Raw genomic sequence first — 26462 nt, forward strand, 5'->3', positions numbered from 1 at the left:
CCTAGGGTTCGGGAACATTTTCAGTAGCCTAGGGTTCGGAAACATTTTCAGTAGCCTAGGGTCCGGGAACATTTTCAGTAGCCTAGGGTTCGGGAACATTTTCAGTAGCCTAGGGTCCGGGAACATTTTCAGTAGCCTAGGGTCTAGGGAACATTTTCAGTAGCCTAGGGTCTAGGGAACATTTTCAGTAGCCTAGGGTCTAGGGAACATTTTCAGTAGCCTAGGGTCTAGGGAACATTTTCTGTAGCCTAGGGTCTAGGGAACATTTTCAGTAGCCTAGGGTCTAGGGAACATTTTCAGTAGCCTAGGGTCTAGGGAACATTTTCAGTAGCCTAGGGTCCCGGGAACATTTTCTGTAGCCTAGGGTCTAGGGAACATTTTCAGTAGCCTAGGGTCCGGGAACATTTTCAGTAGCCTAGGGTCTAGGGAACATTTTCTGTAGCCTAGGGTCCGGGAACATTTTCAGTAGCCTAGGGTCTAGGGAACATTTTCAGTAGCCTAGATTTCCGGGAACATTTTCAGTAGCCTAGGTTACGGGGAACATTTTCAGTAGCCTAGGGTACGGGGAACATTTTCAGTAGCCTAGGGTACGGGGAACATTTTCAGTAGCCTAGGGTACGGGGAACATTTTCAGTAGCCTAGGGTCCTGGAACATTTTCAGTAGCCTAGGGTCCTGGAACATTTTCAGTAGCCTAGGGTCTAGGGAACATTTTCTGTAGCCTAGGGTCCTGGAACATTTTCAGTAGCCTAGGGTACGGGGAACATTTTCAGTAGCCTAGGGTCCTGGAACATTTTCAGTAGCCTAGGGTACGGGGAACACTTTCAGTAGCCTAGGGTCCTGGAACATTTTCAGTAGCCTAGGGTACGGGGAACATTTTCAGTAGCCTAGGGTCCTGGAACATTTTCAGTAGCCTAGGGTCCTGGAACATTTTCAGTAGCCTAGGGTCCTGGAACATTTTCAGTAGCCTAGGGTTCGGGAACATTTTCAGTAGCCTAGGGTCCTGGAACATTTTCAGTAGCCTAGGGTCCGGGAACATTTTCAGTAGCCTAGGGTACGGGGAACATTTTCAGTAGCCTAGGGTCCTGGAACATTTTCAGTAGCCTAGGGTCCTGGAACATTTTCAGTAGCCTAGGGTTCGGGAACATTTTCAGTAGCCTAGGGTTCGGGAACATTTTCAGTAGCCTAGGGTCCTGGAACATTTTCAGTAGCCTAGGGTCCGGGAACATTTTCTGTAGCCTAGGGTCTAGGGAACATTTTCTGTCGCCTAGGGTTCGGGAACATTTTTTGCCTTTTATAAATGCATTTCAAGCAATTCTACATAATTTTACACGACTTGAGAATTTGGCAGAAACCTTTTTTAATATCACACAAATGATGAAAATGACAGGCTACTTTGACATTGACAAACAGAATCTGAGATCAATAAAAACCATCTTGTCTTGAATCGATCAATAGCCCAGGCCTTGGTGTGAGGAGGACATTATAGTCCTAAAAATGCTTTCCAGTTTCACTGACTCACCCATGGATGGATGTTTCAGCATTGTCTCAATGAAAAGTTTTTTTTTTTTTTTTTTTTTAATAAAAAAATGTTTACCGCTTTTTCTCCCCAATTTCGTGGTATCCAATTGGTAGTTATAGTCTTGTCTCATCGCTGCAACTCCCGTACGGACTCGGGAGAGGCGAAGGTCGAGAGCTGTGCTTCCTCCGAAACACAACCCAACCAAGCCGAACTGCTTCTTGACACAATGCCCGCTGGAGGCCAGCTGCACCAATGTGTCGGAGGAAACACCGTACACCTGGCGACCATGTCAGCGTGCATTGCACCCGGCCCGCCACAGGAGTTGCTAGAGCACGATTGGACAAGAACATCCCTGCCGGCCAAACCCTCCCCTAACCCGGACGACGCTGGGCCAATTGTGCACCGCCCCATGGGTCTCCCAGTCGCAGCCGGCTGCGACAGAGCCTGGACTCTAACCAGGATCTCTAGTGGTACAGCTAACACTGTGATGCAGTGTCTTAGACCACTGAGACAGAGCCTGGACTCAAACCAGGATCTCTAGTGGTACAGCTAACACTGAGACAGAGCCTGGACTCTAACCAGGATCTCTAGTGGTACAGCGAACACTGAGACAGAGCGTGGACTCTAACCAGGATCTCTAGTGGTACAGCTAACACTGAGACAGAGCCTGGACTCTAACCAGGATCTCTAGTGGTACAGCTAACACTGAGACAGAGCCTGGACTCTAACCAGGATCTCTAGTGGTACAGCTAACACTGAGACAGAGCCTGGACTCGAACCCAGGATCTCTAGTGGTACAGCTAACACTGAGACAGAGCCTGGACTCTAACCAGGATCTCTAGTGGTACAGCTAACACTGAGACAGAGCCTGGACTCTAACCAGGATCTCTAGTGGTACAGCTAACACTGTGACAGAGCCTGGACTCTAACCCAGGATCTCTAGTAGTACAGCTAACACTGAGACAGAGCCTGGACTCTAACCCAGGATCTCTAGTGGTACAGCTAACACTGAGACAGAGCCTGGACTCTAACCAGGATCTCTAGTGGTACAGCTAACACTGAGACAGAGCCTGGACTCTAACCCAGGGTCTCTAGTGGTACAGCTAACACTGTGACAGAGCCTGGACTCTAACCCAGGATCTCTAGTAGTACAGCTAACACTGAGACAGAGCCTGGACTCTAACCCAGGATCTCTAGTGGTACAGCTAATACTGAGACAGAGCCTGGACTCCAACCAGGATCTCTAGTGGTACAGCGAACACTGAGACAGAGCCTGGACTCTAACCCAGGATCTCTAGTGGTACAGCTAATACTGAGACAGAGCCTGGACTCTAACCAGGATCTCTAGTGGTACAGCTAACACTGAGACAGAGCCTGGACTCTAACCAGGATCTCTAGTGGTACAGCTAACACTGTGACAGAGCCTGGACTCTAACCAGGATCTCTAGTGGTACAGCTAACACTGAGACAGAGCCTGGACTCTAACCAGGATCTCTAGTGGTACAGCTAACACTGTGACAGAGCCTGGACTCTAACCAAGGATCTCTAGTAGTACAGCTAACACTGAGACAGAGCCTGGACTCTAACCCAGGATCTCTAGTGGTACAGCTAACACTGAGACAGAGCCTGGACTCTAACCAGGATCTCTAGTGGTACAGCTAACACTGAGACAGAGCCTGGACTCTAACCCAGGGTCTCTAGTGGTACAGCTAACACTGTGACAGAGCCTGGACTCTAACCCAGGATCTCTAGTAGTACAGCTAACACTGAGACAGAGCCTGGACTCTAACCCAGGATCTCTAGTGGTACAGCTAATACTGAGACAGAGCCTGGACTCCAACCAGGATCTCTAGTGGTACAGCGAACACTGAGACAGAGCCTGGACTCTAACCCAGGATCTCTAGTGGTACAGCTAATACTGAGACAGAGCCTGGACTCTAACCCAGGATCTCTAGTGGTACAGCTAACACTGAGACAGAGCCTGGACTCTAACCAGGATCTCTAGTGGTACAGCTAACACTGAGACAGAGCGTGGACTCTAACCAGGATCTCTAGTGGTACAGCTAACACTGAGACAGAGCCTGGACTCTAACCAGGATCTCTAGTGGTACAGCTAATACTGTGACGCAGTGCCTTAGACCACTGAGACAGAGCCTGGACTCTAACCCAGGATCTCTAGTAGTACAGCTAACACTGAGACAGAGGCTGGACTCTAACCCAGGATCTCTAGTGGTACAGCTAACACTGAGACAGAGCCTGGACTCTAACCAGGATCTCTAGTGTCACAGCTAACACTGTGATGCAGTGTCTTAGACCACTGAGACAGAGCCTGGACTCTAACCAGGATCTCTAGTGGTACAGCTAATACTGTGACGCAGTGCCTTAGACCACTGAGACAGAGCCTGGGCTCTAACCAGGATCTCTAGTGTCACAGCTAACACTGTGATGCAGTGTCTTAGACCACTGAGACAGAGCCTGGACTCTAACCCAGGATCTCTAGTGGTACAGCTAACACTGAGACAGAGCCTGGACTCTAACCAGGATCTCTAGTAGTACAGCTAACACTGAGACAGAGCCTGGACTCGAACCCAGGATCTCTAGTGGTACAGCTAACACTGAGACAGAGCCTGGACTCTAACCAGGATCTCTAGTGGTACAGCTAATACTGTGACGCAGTGCCTTAGACCACTGAGACAGAGCCTGGACTCAAACCAGGATCTCTAGTAGTACAGCTAACACTGAGACAGAGCCTGGACTCTAACCAGGATCTCTAGTGGTACAGCTAACACTGAGACAGAGCCTGGACTCTAACCAGGATCTCTAGTGGTACAGCTAACACTGAGACAGAGCCTGGACTCTAACCAGGATCTCTAGTGGTACAGCTAACACTGAGACAGAGCCTGGACTCTAACCCAGGATCTCTAGTGGTACAGCTAACACTGAGACAGAGCCTGCACTCTAACCAGGATCTCTAGTGGTACAGCTAACACTGAGACAGAGCCTGGACTCTAACCAGGATCTCTAGTGGTACAGCTAACACTGAGACAATGCCTGGACTCTAACCAGGATCTCTAGTGGTACAGCTAACACTGAGACAGAGCCTGGACTCTAACCAGGATCTCTAGTGGTACAGCTAACACTGAGACAGAGCCTGGACTCTAACCAGGATCTCTAGTAGTACAGCTAACACTGAGACAGAGCCTGGACTCTAACCCAGGATCTCTAGTGGTACAGCTAACACTGAGACAGAGCCTGGACTCTAACCAGGATCTCTAGTGGTACAGCGAACACTGAGACAGAGCCTGGACTCTAACCCAGGATCTCTAGTGGTACAGCTAACACTGAGACAGAGCCTGGACTCTAACCCAGGATCTCTAGTGGTACAGCTAATACTGAGACAGAGCCTGGACTCTAACCAGGATCTCTAGTGGTACAGCTAACACTGAGACAGAGCCTGGACTCTAACCCAGGGTCTCTAGTGGTACAGCTAAAACTGTGACAGAGCCTGGACTCTAACCCAGGATCTCTAGTAGTACAGCTAACACTGAGACAGAGCCTGGACTCTAACCCAGGATCTCTAGTGGTACAGCTAATACTGAGACAGAGCCTGGACTCTAACCAGGATCTCTAGTGGTACAGTGAACACTGAGACAGAGCCTGGACTCTAACCCAGGATCTCTAGTGGTACAGCTAATACTGAGACAGAGCCTGGACTCTAACCCAGGATCTCTAGTGGTACAGCTAACACTGAGACAGAGCCTGGACTCTAACCAGGATCTCTAGTGGTACAGCTAACACTGAGACAGAGCGTGGACTCTAACCAGGATCTCTAGTGGTACAGCTAACACTGAGACAGAGCCTGGACTCTAACCAGGATCTCTAGTAGTACAGCTAACACTGAGACAGAGCCTGGACTCGAACCCAGGATCTCTAGTGGTACAGCTAACACTGAGACAGAGCCTGGACTCTAACCAGGATCTCTAGTGGTACAGCTAATACTGTGACGCAGTGCCTTAGACCACTGAGACAGAGCCTGGACTCAAACCAGGATCTCTAATTGTACAGCTAACACTGAGACAGAGCCTGGACTCTAACCAGGATCTCTAGTGGTACAGCTAACACTGAGACAGAGCCTGGACTCTAACCAGGATCTCTAGTGGTACAGCTAACACTGAGACAGAGCCTGGACTCTAACCAGGATCTCTAGTGGTACAGCTAACACTGAGACAGAGCCTGGACTCTAACCCAGGATCTCTAGTGGTACAGCTAACACTGAGACAGAGCCTGGACTCTAACCAGGATCTCTAGTGGTACAGCTAACACTGAGACAGAGCCTGGACTCTAACCAGGATCTCTAGTAGTACAGCTAACACTGAGACAGAGCCTGGACTCTAACCCAGGATCTCTAGTGGTACAGCTAACACTGAGACAGAGCCTGGACTCTAACCAGGATCTCTAGTGGTACAGCGAACACTGAGACAGAGCCTGGACTCTAACCCAGGATCTCTAGTGGTACAGCTAACACTGAGACAGAGCCTGGACTCTAACCCAGGATCTCTAGTGGTACAGCTAATACTGAGACAGAGCCTGGACTCTAACCAGGATCTCTAGTGGTACAGCTAACACTGAGACAGAGCCTGGACTCTAACCCAGGGTCTCTAGTGGTACAGCTAACACTGTGACAGAGCCTGGACTCTAACCCAGGATCTCTAGTAGTACAGCTAACACTGAGACAGAGCCTGGACTCTAACCCAGGATCTCTAGTGGTACAGCTAATACTGAGACAGAGCCTGGACTCTAACCAGGATCTCTAGTGGTACAGCGAACACTGAGACAGAGCCTGGACTCTAACCCAGGATCTCTAGTGGTACAGCTAATACTGAGACAGAGCCTGGACTCTAACCCAGGATCTCTAGTGGTACAGCTAACACTGAGACAGAGCCTGGACTCTAACCAGGATCTCTAGTGGTACAGCTAACACTGAGACAGAGCGTGGACTCTAACCAGGATCTCTAGTGGTACAGCTAACACTGAGACAGAGCCTGGACTCTAACCAGGATCTCTAGTGGTACAGCTAATACTTTGACGCAGTGCCTTAGACCACTGAGACAGAGCCTGGACTCTAACCCAGGATCTCTAGTAGTACAGCTAACACTGAGACAGAGCCTGGACTCTAACCCAGGATCTCTAGTGGTACAGCTAACACTGAGACAGAGCCTGGACTCTAACCAGGATCTCTAGTGTCACAGCTAACACTGTGATGCAGTGTCTTAGACCACTGAGACAGAGCCTGGACTCTAACCAGGATCTCTAGTGGTACAGCTAATACTGTGACGCAGTGCCTTAGACCACTGAGACAGAGCCTGGGCTCTAACCAGGATCTCTAGTGTCACAGCTAACACTGTGATGCAGTGTCTTAGACCACTGAGACAGAGCCTGGACTCTAACCAGGATCTCTAGTGGTACAGCTAATACTGTGACGCAGTGCCTTAGACCACTGAGACAGAGCCTGGGCTCTAACCAGGATCTCTAGTGTCACAGCTAACACTGTGATGCAGTGTCTTAGACCACTGAGACAGAGCCTGGACTCTAACCCAGGATCTCTAGTGGTACAGCTAACACTGAGACAGAGCCTGGACTCTAACCAGGATCTCTAGTAGTACAGCTAACACTGAGACAGAGCCTGGACTCGAACCCAGGATCTCTAGTGGTACAGCTAACACTGAGACAGAGCCTGGACTCTAACCAGGATCTCTAGTGGTACAGCTAATACTGTGACGCAGTGCCTTAGACCACTGAGACAGAGCCTGGACTCAAACCAGGATCTCTAGTAGTACAGCTAACACTGAGACAGAGCCTGGACTCTAACCAGGATCTCTAGTGGTACAGCTAACACTGAGACAGAGCCTGGACTCTAACCAGGATCTCTAGTGGTACAGCTAACACTGAGACAGAGCCTGGACTCTAACCAGGATCTCTAGTGGTACAGCTAACACTGAGACAGAGCCTGGACTCTAACCCAGGATCTCTAGTGGTACAGCTAACACTGAGACAGAGCCTGCACTCTAACCAGGATCTCTAGTGGTACAGCTAACACTGAGACAGAGCCTGGACTCTAACCAGGATCTCTAGTGGTACAGCTAACACTGAGACAATGCCTGGACTCTAACCAGGATATCTAGTGGTACAGCTAACACTGAGACAGAGCCTGGACTCTAACCAGGATCTCTAGTGGTACAGCTAACACTGAGACAGAGCCTGGACTCTAACCAGGATCTCTAGTAGTACAGCTAACACTGAGACAGAGCCTGGACTCTAACCCAGGATCTCTAGTGGTACAGCTAACACTGAGACAGAGCCTGGACTCTAACCAGGATCTCTAGTGGTACAGCGAACACTGAGACAGAGCCTGGACTCTAACCCAGGATCTCTAGTGGTACAGCTAATACTGAGACAGAGCCTGGACTCTAACCCAGGATCTCTAGTGGTACAGCTAATACTGAGACAGAGCCTGGACTCTAACCAGGATCTCTAGTGGTACAGCTAACACTGAGACAGAGCGTGGACTCTAACCAGGATCTCTAGTGGTACAGCTAACACTGAGACAGAGCCTGGACTCTAACCAGGATCTCTAGTGGTACAGCTAATACTGTGACGCAGTGCCTTAGACCACTGAGACAGAGCCTGGACTCTAACCCAGGATCTCTAGTAGTACAGCTAACACTGAGACAGAGGCTGGACTCTAACCCAGGATCTCTAGTGGTACAGCTAACACTGAGACAGAGCCTGGACTCTAACCAGGATCTCTAGTGTCACAGCTAACACTGTGATGCAGTGTCTTAGACCACTGAGACAGAGCCTGGACTCTAACCAGGATCTCTAGTGGTACAGCTAATACTGTGACGCAGTGCCTTAGACCACTGAGACAGAGCCTGGGCTCTAACCAGGATCTCTAGTGTCACAGCTAACACTGTGATGCAGTGTCTTAGACCACTGAGACAGAGCCTGGACTCTAACCCAGGATCTCTAGTGGTACAGCTAACACTGAGACAGAGCCTGGACTCTAACCAGGATCTCTAGTAGTACAGCTAACACTGAGACAGAGCCTGGACTCGAACCCAGGATCTCTAGTGGTACAGCTAACACTGAGACAGAGCCTGGACTCTAACCAGGATCTCTAGTGGTACAGCTAATACTGTGACGCAGTGCCTTAGACCACTGAGACAGAGCCTGGACTCAAACCAGGATCTCTAGTAGTACAGCTAACACTGAGACAGAGCCTGGACTCTAACCAGGATCTCTAGTGGTACAGCTAACACTGAGACAGAGCCTGGACTCTAACCAGGATCTCTAGTGGTACAGCTAACACTGAGACAGAGCCTGGACTCTAACCAGGATCTCTAGTGGTACAGCTAACACTGAGACAGAGCCTGGACTCTAACCCAGGATCTCTAGTGGTACAGCTAACACTGAGACAGAGCCTGCACTCTAACCAGGATCTCTAGTGGTACAGCTAACACTGAGACAGAGCCTGGACTCTAACCAGGATCTCTAGTGGTACAGCTAACACTGAGACAATGCCTGGACTCTAACCAGGATCTCTAGTGGTACAGCTAACACTGAGACAGAGCCTGGACTCTAACCAGGATCTCTAGTGGTACAGCTAACACTGAGACAGAGCCTGGACTCTAACCAGGATCTCTAGTAGTACAGCTAACACTGAGACAGAGCCTGGACTCTAACCCAGGATCTCTAGTGGTACAGCTAACACTGAGACAGAGCCTGGACTCTAACCAGGATCTCTAGTGGTACAGCGAACACTGAGACAGAGCCTGGACTCTAACCCAGGATCTCTAGTGGTACAGCTAACACTGAGACAGAGCCTGGACTCTAACCCAGGATCTCTAGTGGTACAGCTAATACTGAGACAGAGCCTGGACTCTAACCAGGATCTCTAGTGGTACAGCTAACACTGAGACAGAGCCTGGACTCTAACCCAGGGTCTCTAGTGGTACAGCTAAAACTGTGACAGAGCCTGGACTCTAACCCAGGATCTCTAGTAGTACAGCTAACACTGAGACAGAGCCTGGACTCTAACCCAGGATCTCTAGTGGTACAGCTAATACTGAGACAGAGCCTGGACTCTAACCAGGATCTCTAGTGGTACAGTGAACACTGAGACAGAGCCTGGACTCTAACCCAGGATCTCTAGTGGTACAGCTAATACTGAGACAGAGCCTGGACTCTAACCCAGGATCTCTAGTGGTACAGCTAACACTGAGACAGAGCCTGGACTCTAACCAGGATCTCTAGTGGTACAGCTAACACTGAGACAGAGCGTGGACTCTAACCAGGATCTCTAGTGGTACAGCTAACACTGAGACAGAGCCTGGACTCTAACCAGGATCTCTAGTAGTACAGCTAACACTGAGACAGAGCCTGGACTCGAACCCAGGATCTCTAGTGGTACAGCTAACACTGAGACAGAGCCTGGACTCTAACCAGGATCTCTAGTGGTACAGCTAATACTGTGACGCAGTGCCTTAGACCACTGAGACAGAGCCTGGACTCAAACCAGGATCTCTAGTTGTACAGCTAACACTGAGACAGAGCCTGGACTCTAACCAGGATCTCTAGTGGTACAGCTAACACTGAGACAGAGCCTGGACTCTAACCAGGATCTCTAGTGGTACAGCTAACACTGAGACAGAGCCTGGACTCTAACCAGGATCTCTAGTGGTACAGCTAACACTGAGACAGAGCCTGGACTCTAACCCAGGATCTCTAGTGGTACAGCTAACACTGAGACAGAGCCTGGACTCTAACCAGGATCTCTAGTGGTACAGCTAACACTGAGACAGAGCCTGGACTCTAACCAGGATCTCTAGTAGTACAGCTAACACTGAGACAGAGCCTGGACTCTAACCCAGGATCTCTAGTGGTACAGCTAACACTGAGACAGAGCCTGGACTCTAACCAGGATCTCTAGTGGTACAGCGAACACTGAGACAGAGCCTGGACTCTAACCCAGGATCTCTAGTGGTACAGCTAACACTGAGACAGAGCCTGGACTCTAACCCAGGATCTCTAGTGGTACAGCTAATACTGAGACAGAGCCTGGACTCTAACCAGGATCTCTAGTGGTACAGCTAACACTGAGACAGAGCCTGGACTCTAACCCAGGGTCTCTAGTGGTACAGCTAACACTGTGACAGAGCCTGGACTCTAACCCAGGATCTCTAGTAGTACAGCTAACACTGAGACAGAGCCTGGACTCTAACCCAGGATCTCTAGTGGTACAGCTAATACTGAGACAGAGCCTGGACTCTAACCAGGATCTCTAGTGGTACAGCGAACACTGAGACAGAGCCTGGACTCTAACCCAGGATCTCTAGTGGTACAGCTAATACTGAGACAGAGCCTGGACTCTAACCCAGGATCTCTAGTGGTACAGCTAACACTGAGACAGAGCCTGGACTCTAACCAGGATCTCTAGTGGTACAGCTAACACTGAGACAGAGCGTGGACTCTAACCAGGATCTCTAGTGGTACAGCTAACACTGAGACAGAGCCTGGACTCTAACCAGGATCTCTAGTGGTACAGCTAATACTGTGACGCAGTGCCTTAGACCACTGAGACAGAGCCTGGACTCAAACCAGGATCTCTAGTAGTACAGCTAACACTGAGACAGAGCCTGGACTCTAACCAGGATCTCTAGTGGTACAGCTAACACTGAGACAGAGCCTGGACTCTAACCAGGATCTCTAGTGGTACAGCTAACACTGAGACAGAGCCTGGACTCTAACCAGGATCTCTAGTGGTACAGCTAACACTGAGACAGAGCCTGGACTCTAACCCAGGATCTCTAGTGGTACAGCTAACACTGAGACAGAGCCTGGACTCTAACCAGGATCTCTAGTGGTACAGCTAACACTGAGACAGAGCCTGGACTCTAACCAGGATCTCTAGTGGTACAGCTAACACTGAGACAATGCCTGGACTCTAACCAGGATCTCTAGTGGTACAGCTAACACTGAGACAGAGCCTGGACTCTAACCAGGATCTCTAGTGGTACAGCTAACACTGAGACAGAGCCTGGACTCTAACCAGGATCTCTAGTAGTACAGCTAACACTGAGACAGAGCCTGGACTCTAACCCAGGATCTCTAGTGGTACAGCTAACACTGAGACAGAGCCTGGACTCTAACCAGGATCTCTAGTGGTACAGCGAACACTGAGACAGAGCCTGGACTCTAACCCAGGATCTCTAGTGGTACAGCTAACACTGAGACAGAGCCTGGACTCTAACCCAGGATCTCTAGTGGTACAGCTAACACTGAGACAGAGCCTGGACTCTAACCAGGATCTCTAGTGGTACAGCTAACACTGAGACAGAGCCTGGACTCTAACCCAGGACCTCTAGTGGTACAGCTAATACTGTGACGCAGTGCCTTAGACCACTGCATCAATGAAGATTTCTGACTCACCCACAGGTTGATGTTTCAGCATTGTCTCAGTGCTGATGTGAAGGAAAAACCCACAGGCTCTATTGGCATCATTTATGCACATTGTGGATAGGGAGGGGAAAAAAGCTTACCGATATTTTCGAGACCTCAGCTATTTAATTCATTAGTTTTATTTATTACATTTACTAGTTAATTTATTTAGGCAATTTAATGTATTTTTTTTAGGCTTGGCCTATTTAGTAGGCTATTTTGACTCACTCATTCGTGGCTTTAGTTCAACAAAATAAGTACTGAACACAGGAGGCTGGTGGCACCTTCATTTGGGGAGGACAGGCTCGTGGTAATGGCTGGAGCGGAATTAGTGGAATGGTATCAAATCAAAGACAGGGTGTCCATGGTTTCCAGGTGTTTGATGGCCATTCCATTTGTTTCGTTCCGGTCATTATTATGAGCCGTCCTCCACTCAGCATCCTCAGCAGATTCAGCATCCTCAGCATCCTCAGCAGCCTCAGCATCCTCAGCATCCTCAGCATCCTCAGCAGCCTCAACAGCCTCAGCAGCCTCAGCATCCTCAGCAGATTCAGCATCCTCAGCATCCTCAGCAGCCTCAGCAGCCTCAGCAGCCTCAGAATCCTCAGCAGCCTCAGCATCCTCAGCATCCTCATCATCCTCAGCATCCTCAGCATCCTCAGCAGCCTCAGCATCCTCAGCAGCCTCAGCATCCTCAGCAGCCTCAGTAGCCTCAGCATCCTCAGTATCCTCAGCATCCTCAGCATCCTCAGCATCCTCGGCATCCTCAGCAGCCTCAGCATCCTCAGCATCCTCAGCAGCCTCAGCATCCTCAGCAGCCTCAGCATCCTCAGCAGCCTCAGCATCCTCAGCAGCCTCAGTAGCCTCAGCATCCTCAGTATCCTCAGCATCCTCAGCATCCTCAGCATCCTCAGCATCCTCGGCATCCTCAGCAGCCTCAGTAGCCTCAGCATCCTCAGTATCCTCAGCATCCTCAGCATCCTCAGCATCCTCGGCATCCTCAGCAGCCTCAGCATCCTCAGCATCCTCAGCAGCCTCAGCATCCTCAGCAGCCTCAGCATCCTCAGCAGCCTCAGCATCCTCAGCAGCCTCAGTAGCCTCAGCATCCTCAGTATCCTCAGCATCCTCAGCATCCTCAGCATCCTCAGCATCCTCGGCATCCTCAGCAGCCTCAGCATCCTCAGCATCCTCAGCAGCCTCAGCAGCCTCAGCATCCTCAGCAGCCTCAGCAGCCTCAGCAGCCTCAGCATCCTCAGCAGCCTCAGCATCCTCAGCATCCTCAGCAGCCTCAGCATCCTCAGCATCCTCAGCAGCCTCCACGGGTACCAACACATTCTTTCTGATGGTCTTTATTAAAGAACATTTTTTTACTAAGTTTATTCTGCTCATGTTTAGTGTGTGTGTGTGTGTGTGTGTGTGTGTGTGTGTGTGTGTGTGTGTGTGTGTGTGTGTGTGTGTGTGATGTGTGTGTGATGTGTGTGTGTGGTCAATTATTTGTGACATTGTGGTTACAATGAATAATGTGAAAACGAATGAAATGAAGAAAAAAAATCCTAATTAATTAATAATCAGCTGAATGTTGTGAGCTTGTCATTATTCCAACGAACCTATTAGCCTCCAGCATTGCTTTTTTCACCAACAATGTGGAGAGCAAACATATTAACTGTAGGCAGTCAAATCTGATGAAAACAAGGTACCTGGTAATATAATATTACTGCGGGACTAAGACCTACAGGTTTAATCTTGTGAATGTATGACACCTCTTTATGAGTTCGGAGAGACGATCCATTACCCAACAAAATAACCTTTATTTAGCCTAATTGGTTTTTTTTTTTACCTCCAGACAGTAGGTTATTGTTTGTCTCTCCTGTATATTAGTTTGTCTACATGTCTATTCAACATTTGGATAAAAAATAATAATTTCGTGCAATGCGGCAAATAACAATAACTTCAAAAACAGTGAAATTCATCAGATTTGTTATGTAATGGGCTGTAAAGGAACAAGTATCATGTGTTTTTGAACAAATCAAATGTAATAGTGTGTTTACCCAAGTTCTCTTTCCACTCCTGGCCTTTCTAGGGAGTTTTTCCTAGGGAGTTTTTCCTGGCCCCCCCCTCAGAGCCTGGTTCCTCTCTAGGTTTCTAATCTCCACCCCTCAGAGCCTGGTTCCTCTCTAGGTTTCTAATCTCCACCCCTCAGAGCCTGGTTCCTCTCTAGGTTTCTAATCTCCACCCCTCAGAGCCTGGTTCCTCTCTAGGTTTCTAATCAGAAGAGGACTGGCCACCCCTCAGAGCCTGGTTCCTCTCTACCCAGCACAGCCAGAAGAGGACTGGCCACCCCTCAGAGACTGGTTCCTCTCTAGGTTTCTAATCTCCACCCAGCACAGCCAGAAGAGGACTGGCCACCCCTCAGAGCCTGGTTCCTCTCTACCCAGCACAGCCAGAAGAGGACTGGCCACCCCTCATAGCCTGGTTCCTCTCTACCCAGTACAGCCAGAAGAGGACTGGCCACCCCTCAGAGCCTGGTTCCTCTCTAGGTTTCTTCCTAGGTTCTGGCCTTTCTAGGGAGTTTTTCCTAGCCACCCCTCAGAGCCTGGTTCCTCTCTACCCAGTACAGCCAGAAGAGGACTGGCCACCCCTCAGAGCCTGGTTCCTCTCTAGGTTTCTAATCTCCACCTGGCACAGCCAGAAGAGAACTGGCCACCCCTCATAGCCTGGTTCCTCTCTACCCAGCACAGCCAGAAGAGGACTGGCCACCCCTCATAGCCTGGTTCCTCTCTAGGTTTCTTCCTAGGTTTTGGCCTTTCTAGGGAGTTTTTCCTAGCCACCCCTCAGAGCCTGGTTCCTCTCTAGGTTTCTTCCTAGGTTTTGGCCTTTCTAGGGAGTTTTTCCTAGCCACCCCTCAGAGCCTGGTTCCTCTCTAGGTTTCTTCCTAGGTTCTGGCCTTTCTAGGGAGTTTTTCCTAGCCACCGTGCTTCTACACCTGCATTGCTTGCTGTTTGGGGTTTTAGGCTGGGTTTCTGTACAGGACTTTGAGATATCAGCTGATGTAAGAAGGGCTATATAAATACATTTGATTTGATTTGATTTGGACCACCCGCAGGCTGATTGTCTTGCCCGATGTAGAACTCTATAGTGTGAGAGGAGAGAGAGACTCTTGGACTGAAAAATTTCACACCTCCATTCATTTACAAGAGAATAATAGTCTAACAGCTGGGCGTGTGTGAATGCTGCTGTCAGTCATCTCAGCGAGGGTAGGAGCCAGTCTGACAACTAGAAATAGACCAAGCTGCGTGAATACTGACGATACCTGATGGTAACGACGAGTTGTTTTTTAAATCATTTGGTTTTAAGCCTTCCCAAAACCATAGCCCTAAGCTTAAAAACACTTAATATCAAGGTAAGATTCAAATGCAGACTGTGTGAAGTAACGATGTTTATTGTAACAACAGGGGGTAGGTAAACGACAGGTCAAAGCAGGCAGGGGTCGATAATCCAGAGGTGGAGCAAAAGTACAGGACGGCAGGCAGGCTCAGGGACAGGCAGAGAGGTCAGGTACAGGGTCAGGACAGGCACGGGTCAAAAACCAGGAGGATGAGAAAAAAGAGAGGCTGACAAAAGACAGGCGCTGACAGGACAAATGCTGGTAAGCTTGAACAAAACAAGACGAACTGGCACAAACAGACAGAAAACACAGGTATAAATACTCAGAGGATAAGTGGGGAAGATGGGCGACACCTGGAGGGGGGTGGAGACGAGCACAAGGACAGGTGATACAGATCAGGGCGTGGCTGTAACGGCCGTCGAAGGGAGTAGACCCGAGGCGCAGCATGTTGAGTGCTCATCATAAACTTTTAATAGACCACTTTAAACAAAACAAGAAAACGAACAACAGCCAAACAGTTCTGTCAGGAACATCATCAACTAAACAGAAAGTAACCACCCACAAAACCCAAAGGAAAACAGGCTGACCTAAGTATGGCTCCCAATCAGAGACAACGATATACAGCTGTCCCTGATTGAGAACCATACCCGGCCAAAACAAAGTAATACAAAACATAGAAAAAAAGGACACAGAATGCCCACCCTAATCACACCCTGGCCTAACCAAAATAGAGAATAAAACCCTCTCTATGGCCAGGGCGTGACAGTGGCACTTGGAATGAATGCTTCTGTTTTAACCCTGTAACCACAGAGAAAGAATGCTTCTTATGATTATACTAATGATTATACTAATGATTATACTAATGATTATACTAATGATTATACTAATGATTATAAGTCATGATTATACTAATGATTATACTAATGATTATACTAATGATTATAAGTCATGATTATACTAATGATTATACTAATGATTATAAGTCATGATTATACTAATGATTATACTAATGATTATACTAATGATTATAAGTCATGATTATACTAATGATTATACTAATGATTATAAGTAATGATTATACGTAATGATTATACTAATGATTATACTAATGATTATACTAATGATTATAAGTAATGATTATACTAATGATTATACTAATGATTATAAGTAATGATTATACTAATGATTATACTAATGATTATAAGTAATGATTATACTAATGATTATAAGTAATGATTATACTAATGATTATACTAATGTTTATACTAATGATTATACTAATGATTATACTAATGATTATAAGTAATGATTATACTAATGATTATACTAATGATTATAAGTAATGATTATACTAATGATTATAAGTAATGATTATACTAATGATTATACTAATGTTTATACTAATGATTATAAGTAATGATTATACTAATGATTATAAGTAATGATTATACTAATGATTATACTAATGATTATACTAATGATTATAAGTAATGATTATACTAATGATTATACTAATGATTATACTAATGATTATACTAATGATTATAAGTAATGATTATACTAATGATTATACTAATGATTATACTAATGATTATAAGTAATGATTATACTAATGATTATACTAATGATTATACTAATGATTATAAGTCATGATTATACTAATGATTATACTAATGATTATACTAATGATTATAAGTCATGATTATACTAATGATTATAAGTAATGATTATACTAATGATTATACTAATGATTATACTAATGATTATAAGTAATGATTATACTAATGATTATAAGTAATGATTATACTAACGATTATAAGCCATGATTATAAGTCATGATTATACTAATGATTATACATAATGATTTATGGAAGTTGTTGTGAGACTGAATAGAGAAACACTATAGAAAGAAACATCTGGTGTCATTGGTAGAGTCAGCCAGAGAATGACTTGTTCAAGATGACGAGAGGGGAGACGATGGCTTCAATCTGGGCTGGGCAGAGTATTGGTCGACACGCGCCGTGTGAATGGCTGTTGGGCGTGCCCCTCGCTCCATGTACTACTGTAATTGTTGATGAATAAAATGTCCACCTGCAGAAAGCTTGGGACCCTCTTCTTTTCAACATTAACAGCAGAGTGAAAGTTTACTGTGTGTACGATGCAGAGCTGTGGGTCAGCTGGAAACGGTTGGACAGCCTAACCTATTCATTCAATGAATCGGAATACAAAATAAGTCATCCACTCTTGATGGACGATCAGCAGGACAATAGACTATTGATGGACGCTCAGCAGGACAATAGACTATTAATGGACGACCAGCAGGACAATAGACTATTGATGGACGACCAGCAGGACAATAGACTCTTGATGGACGATCAGCAGGACAATAGACTCTTGATGGACGACCAGCAGGACAATAGACTATTGATGGACGATCAGCAGGACAATAGACTCTGGACAATCAGCAGGACAATAGACTATTGACGGACGATCAGTAGGACAATAGACTCTGGACAATCAGCAGGACAATAGACTATTGATGGACGATCAGCAGGACAATAGACTATTGATGGACGATCAGCAGGACAATAGAGTATTGATAGACGATCAGCAGGACAATAGACTATTGATGGACGATGAGCAGGACAATAGACTATTGATGGACGACCAGCAGGACAATAGACTATTGATGGACGACCAGCAGGACAATAGACTATTGATGGATGACCAGCAGGACAATAGACTATTGATGGATGACCAGCAGGACAATAGACTATTGATGGATGACCAGCAGGACAATAGACTATTGATGGACGACCAGCAGGACAATGGACTATTGATGGACGATCAGCAGGACAATAGAGTATTGATGGACTATGAGCAGGACAATAGACTATTGATGGACTATGAGCAGGACAATACAATTGCTGAATTTTTCGATGGTGGTTATACGAGGGAGTCTACTCGTGTACTAAGCCTACTAATGAGGATGACTTATTATTATAATAATAACTATATGAATAATTGTAATAATAACATTAAGCAGGAAATCAAGGAGGAGGGTAGGAGGAAGTGCTTTGCATGCTTAATACAGGTTGTGTGTCAAACATGCTGTTAGAATACACCCCTATATATAGGACCTTCAATCAGAGGCAACGAGAAACAGCTGCCTCCAATTGAAGGCCCCAATCCCAATTAACTAAACATAGAACTAAACACCCTAGATCAGACATAGAAATACACAACATAGAACCTAACCAAAAACCCCGGACTAATCTAAACAAACACCCCTCTACATTTACATTTACATTTAAGTCATTTAGCAGACGCTCTTATCCAGAGCGACTTACAAATTGGTGCATTCACCTTATGATATCCAGTGGAACAACCACTTTACAATAGTGCATCTAAATCTTTTAAAGGGGGGGTAGAAGGATTACTATATCCTATCCCAGGTATTCCTTAAAGAGGTGGGGTTTCAGGTGTCTCCGGAAGGTGGTGATTGACTCCGCTGTCCTGGCGTCGTGAGGGAGCTTGTTCCACCATTGGGGTGCCAGAGCAGCGAACAGTTTTGACTGGGCTGAGCGGGAACTGTGCTTCCTCGATAATGTCAAAAAGCCGCACTGAAGTCTAACAAAACAGTCCCCAAAATCTTTTTTTTTTATTATCAATTTCTCTCAGCCAATCGTCAGTCATTTGTGTAAGTGCCGTGTATTGTATGTTGAATGCCCTTCTTTATTAAAAAACGTATTGAAATTCTGTTAGGATAAGGGATCATATCTTTCACCTGGATTCACCCTAGCCAGTCTATGTCATGGAAAGAGCAGGTGTTCTTAATGTTTTGTACACTCAGTGTACACTTGAATTAGTATCTGTGTGTTTGTTCTTCGTGTGTGTGTGTGTGTGTTTTCCTCACCTCCTGCTTAGGGACGCTGATGTATCCCAGGTGAGGTTTGAAGGCCTTGTGAGTCTGTCGGGAGAACATCCAGTGGCTGCTGAAGGTTTGTCCGAAGACTGGTTCGAGGAGGAAGTATGGCTTCTCTGAGTAGTTGACCACCACGACAAAGAGAGACACCACCGCGATCAGACTGGTGGCTATCACCGACTTCTTCTAGAGGGGAAATGGAGAGGAGAGAGGAGAGGACAGGGGAAGAGAAGAGGGCAGAGAGATGAGAGACTAGTACCTCTCCTCCGTAACTAGCACCTCTCCTCTGTAACTAGCACCTCTCCTCTGTAACTAGCACCTCTCCTCTGTAACTAGCACCTCTCCTCTGTAACTAGCACCTCTCCTCTGTAACTAGCACCTCTCCTCTGTAACTAACACCTCTCCTCTGTAACTAACACCTCTCCTCTTTAACTAACATCTCACCTCTGTAACTAACACCTCTCCTCTGTAACTAACACCTCTCCTCTGTAACTAACACCTCTCCTCTGTAACTAACACCTCTCCTCTGTAACTAACACCTCTCCTCTGTAACTAACACCTCTCCTCTGTAACTAGCAGCTCTCCTCTCCTCTGTAACTAACACCTCTCCTCTGTAACTAACACCTCTCCTCTGTAACTAGCAGCTCTCCTCTCCTCTGTAACTAACACCTCTCCTCTGTAAGTAGCATCTCTCCTCTGTAACTAACACCTCTCCTCTGTAACTAGCACCTCTCCTCTGTAACTAACACCTCTCCTCTGTAACTAACACCTCACCTCTCCTCTGTAACTAACACCTCTCCTCTGTAACTAACACCTCACCTCTCCTCTGTAACTAGCACATCTCGTCTCTGTAACTAACACCTCTCCTCTGTAACTAACACCTCTCCTCTGTAACTAACACCTCTCCTCTGTAACTAACACCTCTCCTCTGTAACTAGCACCTCTCCTCTGTAACTAGCACCTCTCCTCTGTAACTAGCACCTCTCCTCTGTAACTAGCACCTCTCCTCTGTAACTAGCACCTCGCCTCTGTAACTAGCACCTCTCCTCTGTAACTAACACCTCTCCTCTGTAACTAACACCTCTCCTCTGTAACTAGCACCTCTCCTCTGTAACTAGCACCTCTCCTCTGTAACTAACACCTCTCCTCTGTAACTAGCACCTCTCCTCTGTAACTAGCACCTCTCCTCTGTAACTAGCACCTCTCCTCTGTAACTAGCACCTCTCCTCTGTAACTAGCACCTCTCCTCTGTAACTAACACCTCTCCTCTGTAACTAACACCTCTCCTCTGTAACTAGCACCTCTCCTCTGTAAATAACACCTCTCCTCTGTAACTAGAACCTCTCCTCTGTAACTAACACCTCTCCTCCGTAACTAGCACCTCTCCTCTGTAACTAGCACCTCTCCTCTGTAACTAGCACCTCTCCTCTGTAACTAACACCTCTCCTCTGTAACTAGCACCTCTCCTCTCTTCTGTAACTAGCACCTCTCCTCTGTCACTAACACCTCTCCTCTGTAACTAACACCTCTCCTCTGTAACTAACACCTCTCCTCTGTAACTAACACCTCTCCTCTGTAACTAACACCTCTCCTCTTTAACTAACATCTCACCTCTGTAACTAACACCTCTCCTCTGTAACTAACACCTCTCCTCTGTAACTAACACCTCTCCTCTGTAACTAACACCTCTCCTCTGTAACTAACACCTCTCCTCTGTAACTAACACCTCTCCTCTGTAACTAGCAGCTCTCCTCTCCTCTGTAACTAACACCTCTCCTCTGTAACTAACACCTCTCCTCTGTAACTAGCAGCTCTCCTCTCCTCTGTAACTAACACCTCTCCTCTGTAAGTAGCATCTCTCCTCTGTAACTAACACCTCTCCTCTGTAACTAGCACCTCTCCTCTGTAACTAACACCTCTCCTCTGTAACTAACACCTCACCTCTCCTCTGTAACTAACACCTCTCCTCTGTAACTAACACCTCTCCTCTGTAACTAGCAGCTCTCCTCTCCTCTGTAACTAACACCTCTCCTCTGTAACTAACACCTCTCCTCTGTAACTAGCAGCTCTCCTCTCCTCTGTAACTAACACCTCTCCCTGTAAGTAGCATCTCTCCTCGTAACTAACACCTCTCCTCTGTAACTAGCACCTCTCCTCTGTAACTAACACCTCTCCTCTGTAACTAACACCTCATCTCTCCTCTGTAACTAACACCTCTCCTCTGTAACTAACACCTCACCTCTCCTCTGTAACTAGCACCTCTCCTCTGTAACTAACACCTCTCCTCTGTAACTAGCACCTCTCCTCTGTAACTAGCACCTCTCCTCTGTAACTAGCACCTCTCCTCTGTAACTAGCACCTCGCCTCTGTAACTAGCACCTCTCCTCTGTAACTAACACCTCTCCTCTGTAACTAACACCTCTCCTCTGTAACTAGCACCTCTCCTCTGTAACTAGCACCTCTCTTCTGTAACTAACACCTCTCCTCTGTAACTAACACCTCTCCTCTGTAACTAGCACCTCTCCTCTGTAACTAGCATCTCTCCTCTGTAACTAGCACCTCTCCTCTGTAACTAGCACCTCTCCTCTGTAACTAGCACCTCTCCTCTGTAACTAGCACCTCTCCTCTGTAACTAACACCTCTCCTCTGTAACTAACACCTCTCCTCTGTAACTAGCACCTCTCCTCTGTAAATAACACCTCTCCTCTGTAACTAGAACCTCTCCTCTGTAACTAACACCTCTCCTCTGTAACTAACACCTCTCTTCTGTAACTAGCACCTCTCCTCTGTAACTAACACCTCTCCTCTGTTACTAGCACCTCTCCTCTGTAACTAGCACCTCTCCTCTGTAACTAACACCTCTCCTCTCCTCTGTCACTAACACCTCTCCTCTGTAACTAACACCTCTCCTCTGTAACTAGCACCTCTCCTCTGTAACTAACACCTCTCCTCTCCTCTGTAACTAACACCTCTCCTCTGTAACTAACACCTCTCCTCTGTAACTAGCACCTCTCCTCTGTAACTAACACCTCTCCTCTGTAACTAACACCTCTCCTCTCCTCTGTCACTAACACCTCTCCTCTGTAACTAACTCCTCTCTTCTGTAACTAGCACCTCTCCTCTGTAACTAACACCTCTCCTCTGTAACTAACACCTCTCCTCTCCTCTGTAACTAGCACCTCTCCTCTGTAACTAGCACCTCTCCTCTGTAACTAGCACCTCTCCTCTGTAACTAACACCTTTCCTCTGTAACTAACACCTCTCCTCTGTAACTAACACCTCTCCTCTGTAACTAACACCTCTCCTCTCCTCTGTAACTAACACCTCTCCTCTGTAACTAGCACCTCTCCTCTGTAACTAACACCTCTCCTCTGTAACTAACACCTCTCCTCTGTAACTAACACCTCACCTCTCCTCTGTAACTAACACCTCTCCTCTGTAACTAACACCTCTCCTCTGTAACTAGCACCTCTCCTCTGTAACTAGCACCTCTCCTCTGTAACTAGCACCTCTCCTCTGTAACTAGCACCTCTCCTCTGTAACTAACACCTCTCCTCTGTAACTAGCATCTCTCCTCTGTAACTAGCACCTCTCCTCTGTAACTAGCACCTCTCCTCTGTAACTAGCACCTCTCCTCTGTAACTAACACCTCTCCTCTGTAACTAGCACCTCTCCTCTGTAACTAGCACCTCTCCTCTGTAACTAGCACCTCTCCTCTGTAACTAGCACCTCTCCTCTGTAACTAACACCTCTCCTCTGTAACTAGCACCTCTCCTCAGTAACTAACACCTCTCCTCTGTAACTAGCACCTCTCCTCTGTAACTAGCACCTCTCCTCTCCTCTGTAACTAACACCTCTCCTCTGTAACTAGCACCTCTCCTCTGTAACTAACACCTCTCCTCTGTAACTAGCACCTCTCCTCTGTAACTAACACCTCTCCTCTCCTCTGTAACTAACACCTCTCCTCTGTAACTAGCACCTCTCCTCTGTAACTAGCACCTCTCCTCTGTAACTAGCACCTCTCCTCTGTAACTAGCATCTCTCCTCTGTAACTAACACCTCTCCTCTGTAACTAGCACCTCTCCTCTGTAACTAGCACCTCTCCTCTGTAACTAGCACCTCTCCTCTGTAACTAGCACCTCTCCTATGTAACTAACACCTCTCCTCTCCTCTGTAACTAGCACCTCTCCTCTGTAACTAACACCTCTCCTCTGTAACTATCACCTCTCCTCTGTAACTATCACCTCTCCTCTGTAACTAACACCTCTCCTCTGTAACTAGCACCTCTCCTCTGTAACTAACACCTCTCCTCTGTAACTAACACCTCTCCTCTGTAACTAGCACCTCTCCTCTGTAACTAACACCTCTCCTCTGTAACTAGCACCTCTCCTCTGTAACTAACACCTCTCCTCTGTAAACTAGCACCTCACCTCTCCTCTGTAACTAACACCTCTCCTCTGTAACTACACCTCTCCTCTGTAACTAGCACCTCTCCTCTGTTACTAGCACCTCTCCTCTGTAACTAACACCTCTCCTCTGTAACTAGCACCTCTCCTCTGTAACTAACACCTCTCCTCTGTAACTAACACCTCTCCTCTGTAACTAACACCTCTCTGTAACTAGCACCTCTCCTCTGTAACTAGCACCTCTCCTCTGTAACTAGCACCTCTCCTCTGTAACTAGCACCTCTCCTCTGTAACTAACACCTCTCCTCTGTAACTAGCACCTCTCCTCTGTAACTAACACCTCTCCTCTCCTCTGTAACTAACACCTCTCCTCTGTAACTAGCACCTCTCCTCTGTAACTAACACCTCTCCTCTGTAACTAGCACGTCTCCTCTGTAACTAGCACCTCTCCTCTGTTACTAGCACCTCACCTCTGTAACTAGCACCTCTCCTCTGTAACTAACACCTCTCCTCTGTAACTAGCACCTCCCCTCTGTAACTAGCACCTCTCCTCTGTAACTAGCACCTCTTCTCTGTAACTAACACCTCTCCTCTTCTCTGTAACTAGCACCTCTCCTCTGTAACTAGCACCTCTCCTCTGTAACTAACACCTCTCCTCTGTAACTAGCATCTCTCCTCTGTAACTAACACCTCTCCTCTGTAACTAGCACCTCTCCTCTGTAACTAACACCTCTCCTCTGTAACTAGCACCTCTCCTCTGTAACTAGCACCTCTCCTCTGTAACTAACACCTCACCTCTCCTCTGTAACTAGCACCTCTCCTCTGTAACTAGCACCTCTCCTCTGTAACTAACACCTCACATCTCCTCTGTAACTAGCACCTCTCCTCTGTAACTAACACCTCTCCTCTGTAACTAGCACCTCTCCTCTGTAACTAACACCTCTCCTCTGTAACTAACACCTCTCCTCTGTAACTAGCACCTCTCCTCTGTAACTAGCACCTCTCCTCTGTAACTAGCACCTCTCCTCTGTAACTAGCACCTCTCTTCTGTAACTAACACCTCTCCTCTGTAACTAGCACCTCTCCTCTGTAACTAACACCTCTCCTCTGTAACTAACACCTCTCCTCTGTAACTAACACCTCTCCTCTGTAACTAACACCTCTCCTCTCCTCTGTAACTAACACCTCTCCTCTGTAACTAGCACCTCTCCTCTGTAACTAACACCTCTCCTCTGTAACTAGCACCTCACCTCTCCTCTGTAACTAGCACCTCTCCTCTGTAACTAGCACCTCTCCTCTGTAACTAGCATCTCTCCTCTCCTCTGTAACTAACACCTCTCCTCTGTAACTAGCACCTCTCCTTTGTAACTAACACCTCTCCTCTGTAATTAGCACCTCTCCTCTGTAACTAACACCTCTCCTCTCCTCTGTAACTAACACCTCTCCTCTGTAACTAGCAACTCTCCTCTGTAACTAGCACCTCTCCTCTGTAACTAACACCTCTCCTCTGTAACTAACACCTCACCTCTCCTCTGTAACTAGCACCTCTCCTCTGTAACTAACACCTCTCCTCTGTAACTAACACCTCTCCTCTGTAACTAACACCTCTCCTCTGTAACTAGCACCTCTCCTCTGTAACTAGCACCTCTCCTCTGTAACTAACACCTCTCCTCTGTAACTAGCACCTCTCCTCTGTAACTAGCACCTCTCCTCTGTAACTAGCACCTCTCCTCTGTAACTAGCACCTCTCCTCTGTAACTAGCACCTCTCCTCTGTACCTAACACCTCTCCTCTCCTCTGTAACTAACACCTCTCCTCTGTAACTAACACCTCTCCTCTGTAACTAACACCTCTCCTCTGTAACTAACACCTCTCCTCTGTAACTAACACCTCTCCTCTGTAACTAACACCTCTCCTCTGTAACTAGCACCTCTCCTCTGTAACTAGCACCTCTCCTCTGTAACTAACACCTCACCTCTGTAACTAACATCTCTCCTCTGTAACTAACACCTCTCCTCTGTAACTAACACCTCACCTCTGTAACTAACACCTCTCCTCTGTAACTAGCACCTCTCCTCTGTAACTAACACCTCTCCTCTGTAACTAACAACTCTCCTCTCCTCTGTAACTAGCACCTCTCCTCTGTAACTAACACCTCTCCTCTGTAACTAGCACCTCTCCTCTGTAACTAACACCTCTCCTCTGTAACTAACACCTCTCCTCTGTAACTAACACCTCTCCTATGTAACTAGCACCTCTCCTCTGTAACTAGCACCTCTCCTCTGTAACTACCAACTGTCCTCTGTAACTAACACCTCACCTCTCCTCTGTAACTAGCACCTCTCCTCTGTAACTAGCACCTCTCCTCTGTAACTAGCACCTCTCCTCTGTAACTAGCAGCTCTCCTCTCCTCTGTAACTAACACCTCTCCTCTGTAACTAGCACCTCTCCTCTGTAACTAACACCTCTCCTCTGTAACTAGCATCTCTCCTCTGTAACTAGCAACTCTCCTCTGTAACTAGCACCTCTCCTCTGTAACTAACACCTCACCTCTCCTCTGTAACTAGCACCTCTCCTCTGTAACTAACACCTCTCCTCTGTAACTAACACCTCTCCTCTGTAACTAACACCTCTCCTCTGTAACTAACACCTCTCCTCTGTAACTAACACCTCTCCTCTGTAACTAACACCTCTCCTCTGTAACTAACACCTCTCCTCTGTAACTAACA

The 26462-nt window shown here is 47.0% G+C and overlaps 1 protein-coding gene across 3 annotated transcripts in view; it reads right to left on the reverse strand.

Moving 5' to 3' along the window:
* Positions 1 to 26462, reverse strand: part of st6galnac3 (ST6 (alpha-N-acetyl-neuraminyl-2,3-beta-galactosyl-1,3)-N-acetylgalactosaminide alpha-2,6-sialyltransferase 3) — a 114961-nt gene that overhangs the window by 47506 nt on the left and 40993 nt on the right. For 2 of the 3 annotated variants that reach the window (XM_029706072.1, XM_029706074.1), the window contains exon 2: positions 19319 to 19513. In XM_029706072.1, coding sequence (XP_029561932.1) covers positions 19319 to 19513 — 195 coding nt within the window. The remainder of the gene's footprint in view (positions 1 to 19318; positions 19514 to 26462) is intronic. The other variant, XM_029706073.1, reaches the window with a different exon arrangement.

The sequence above is a fragment of the Salmo trutta genome, chromosome 21 (genome assembly GCF_901001165.1).
Source record: "Salmo trutta chromosome 21, fSalTru1.1, whole genome shotgun sequence".
NCBI lineage: Eukaryota > Metazoa > Chordata > Actinopteri > Salmoniformes > Salmonidae > Salmo > Salmo trutta.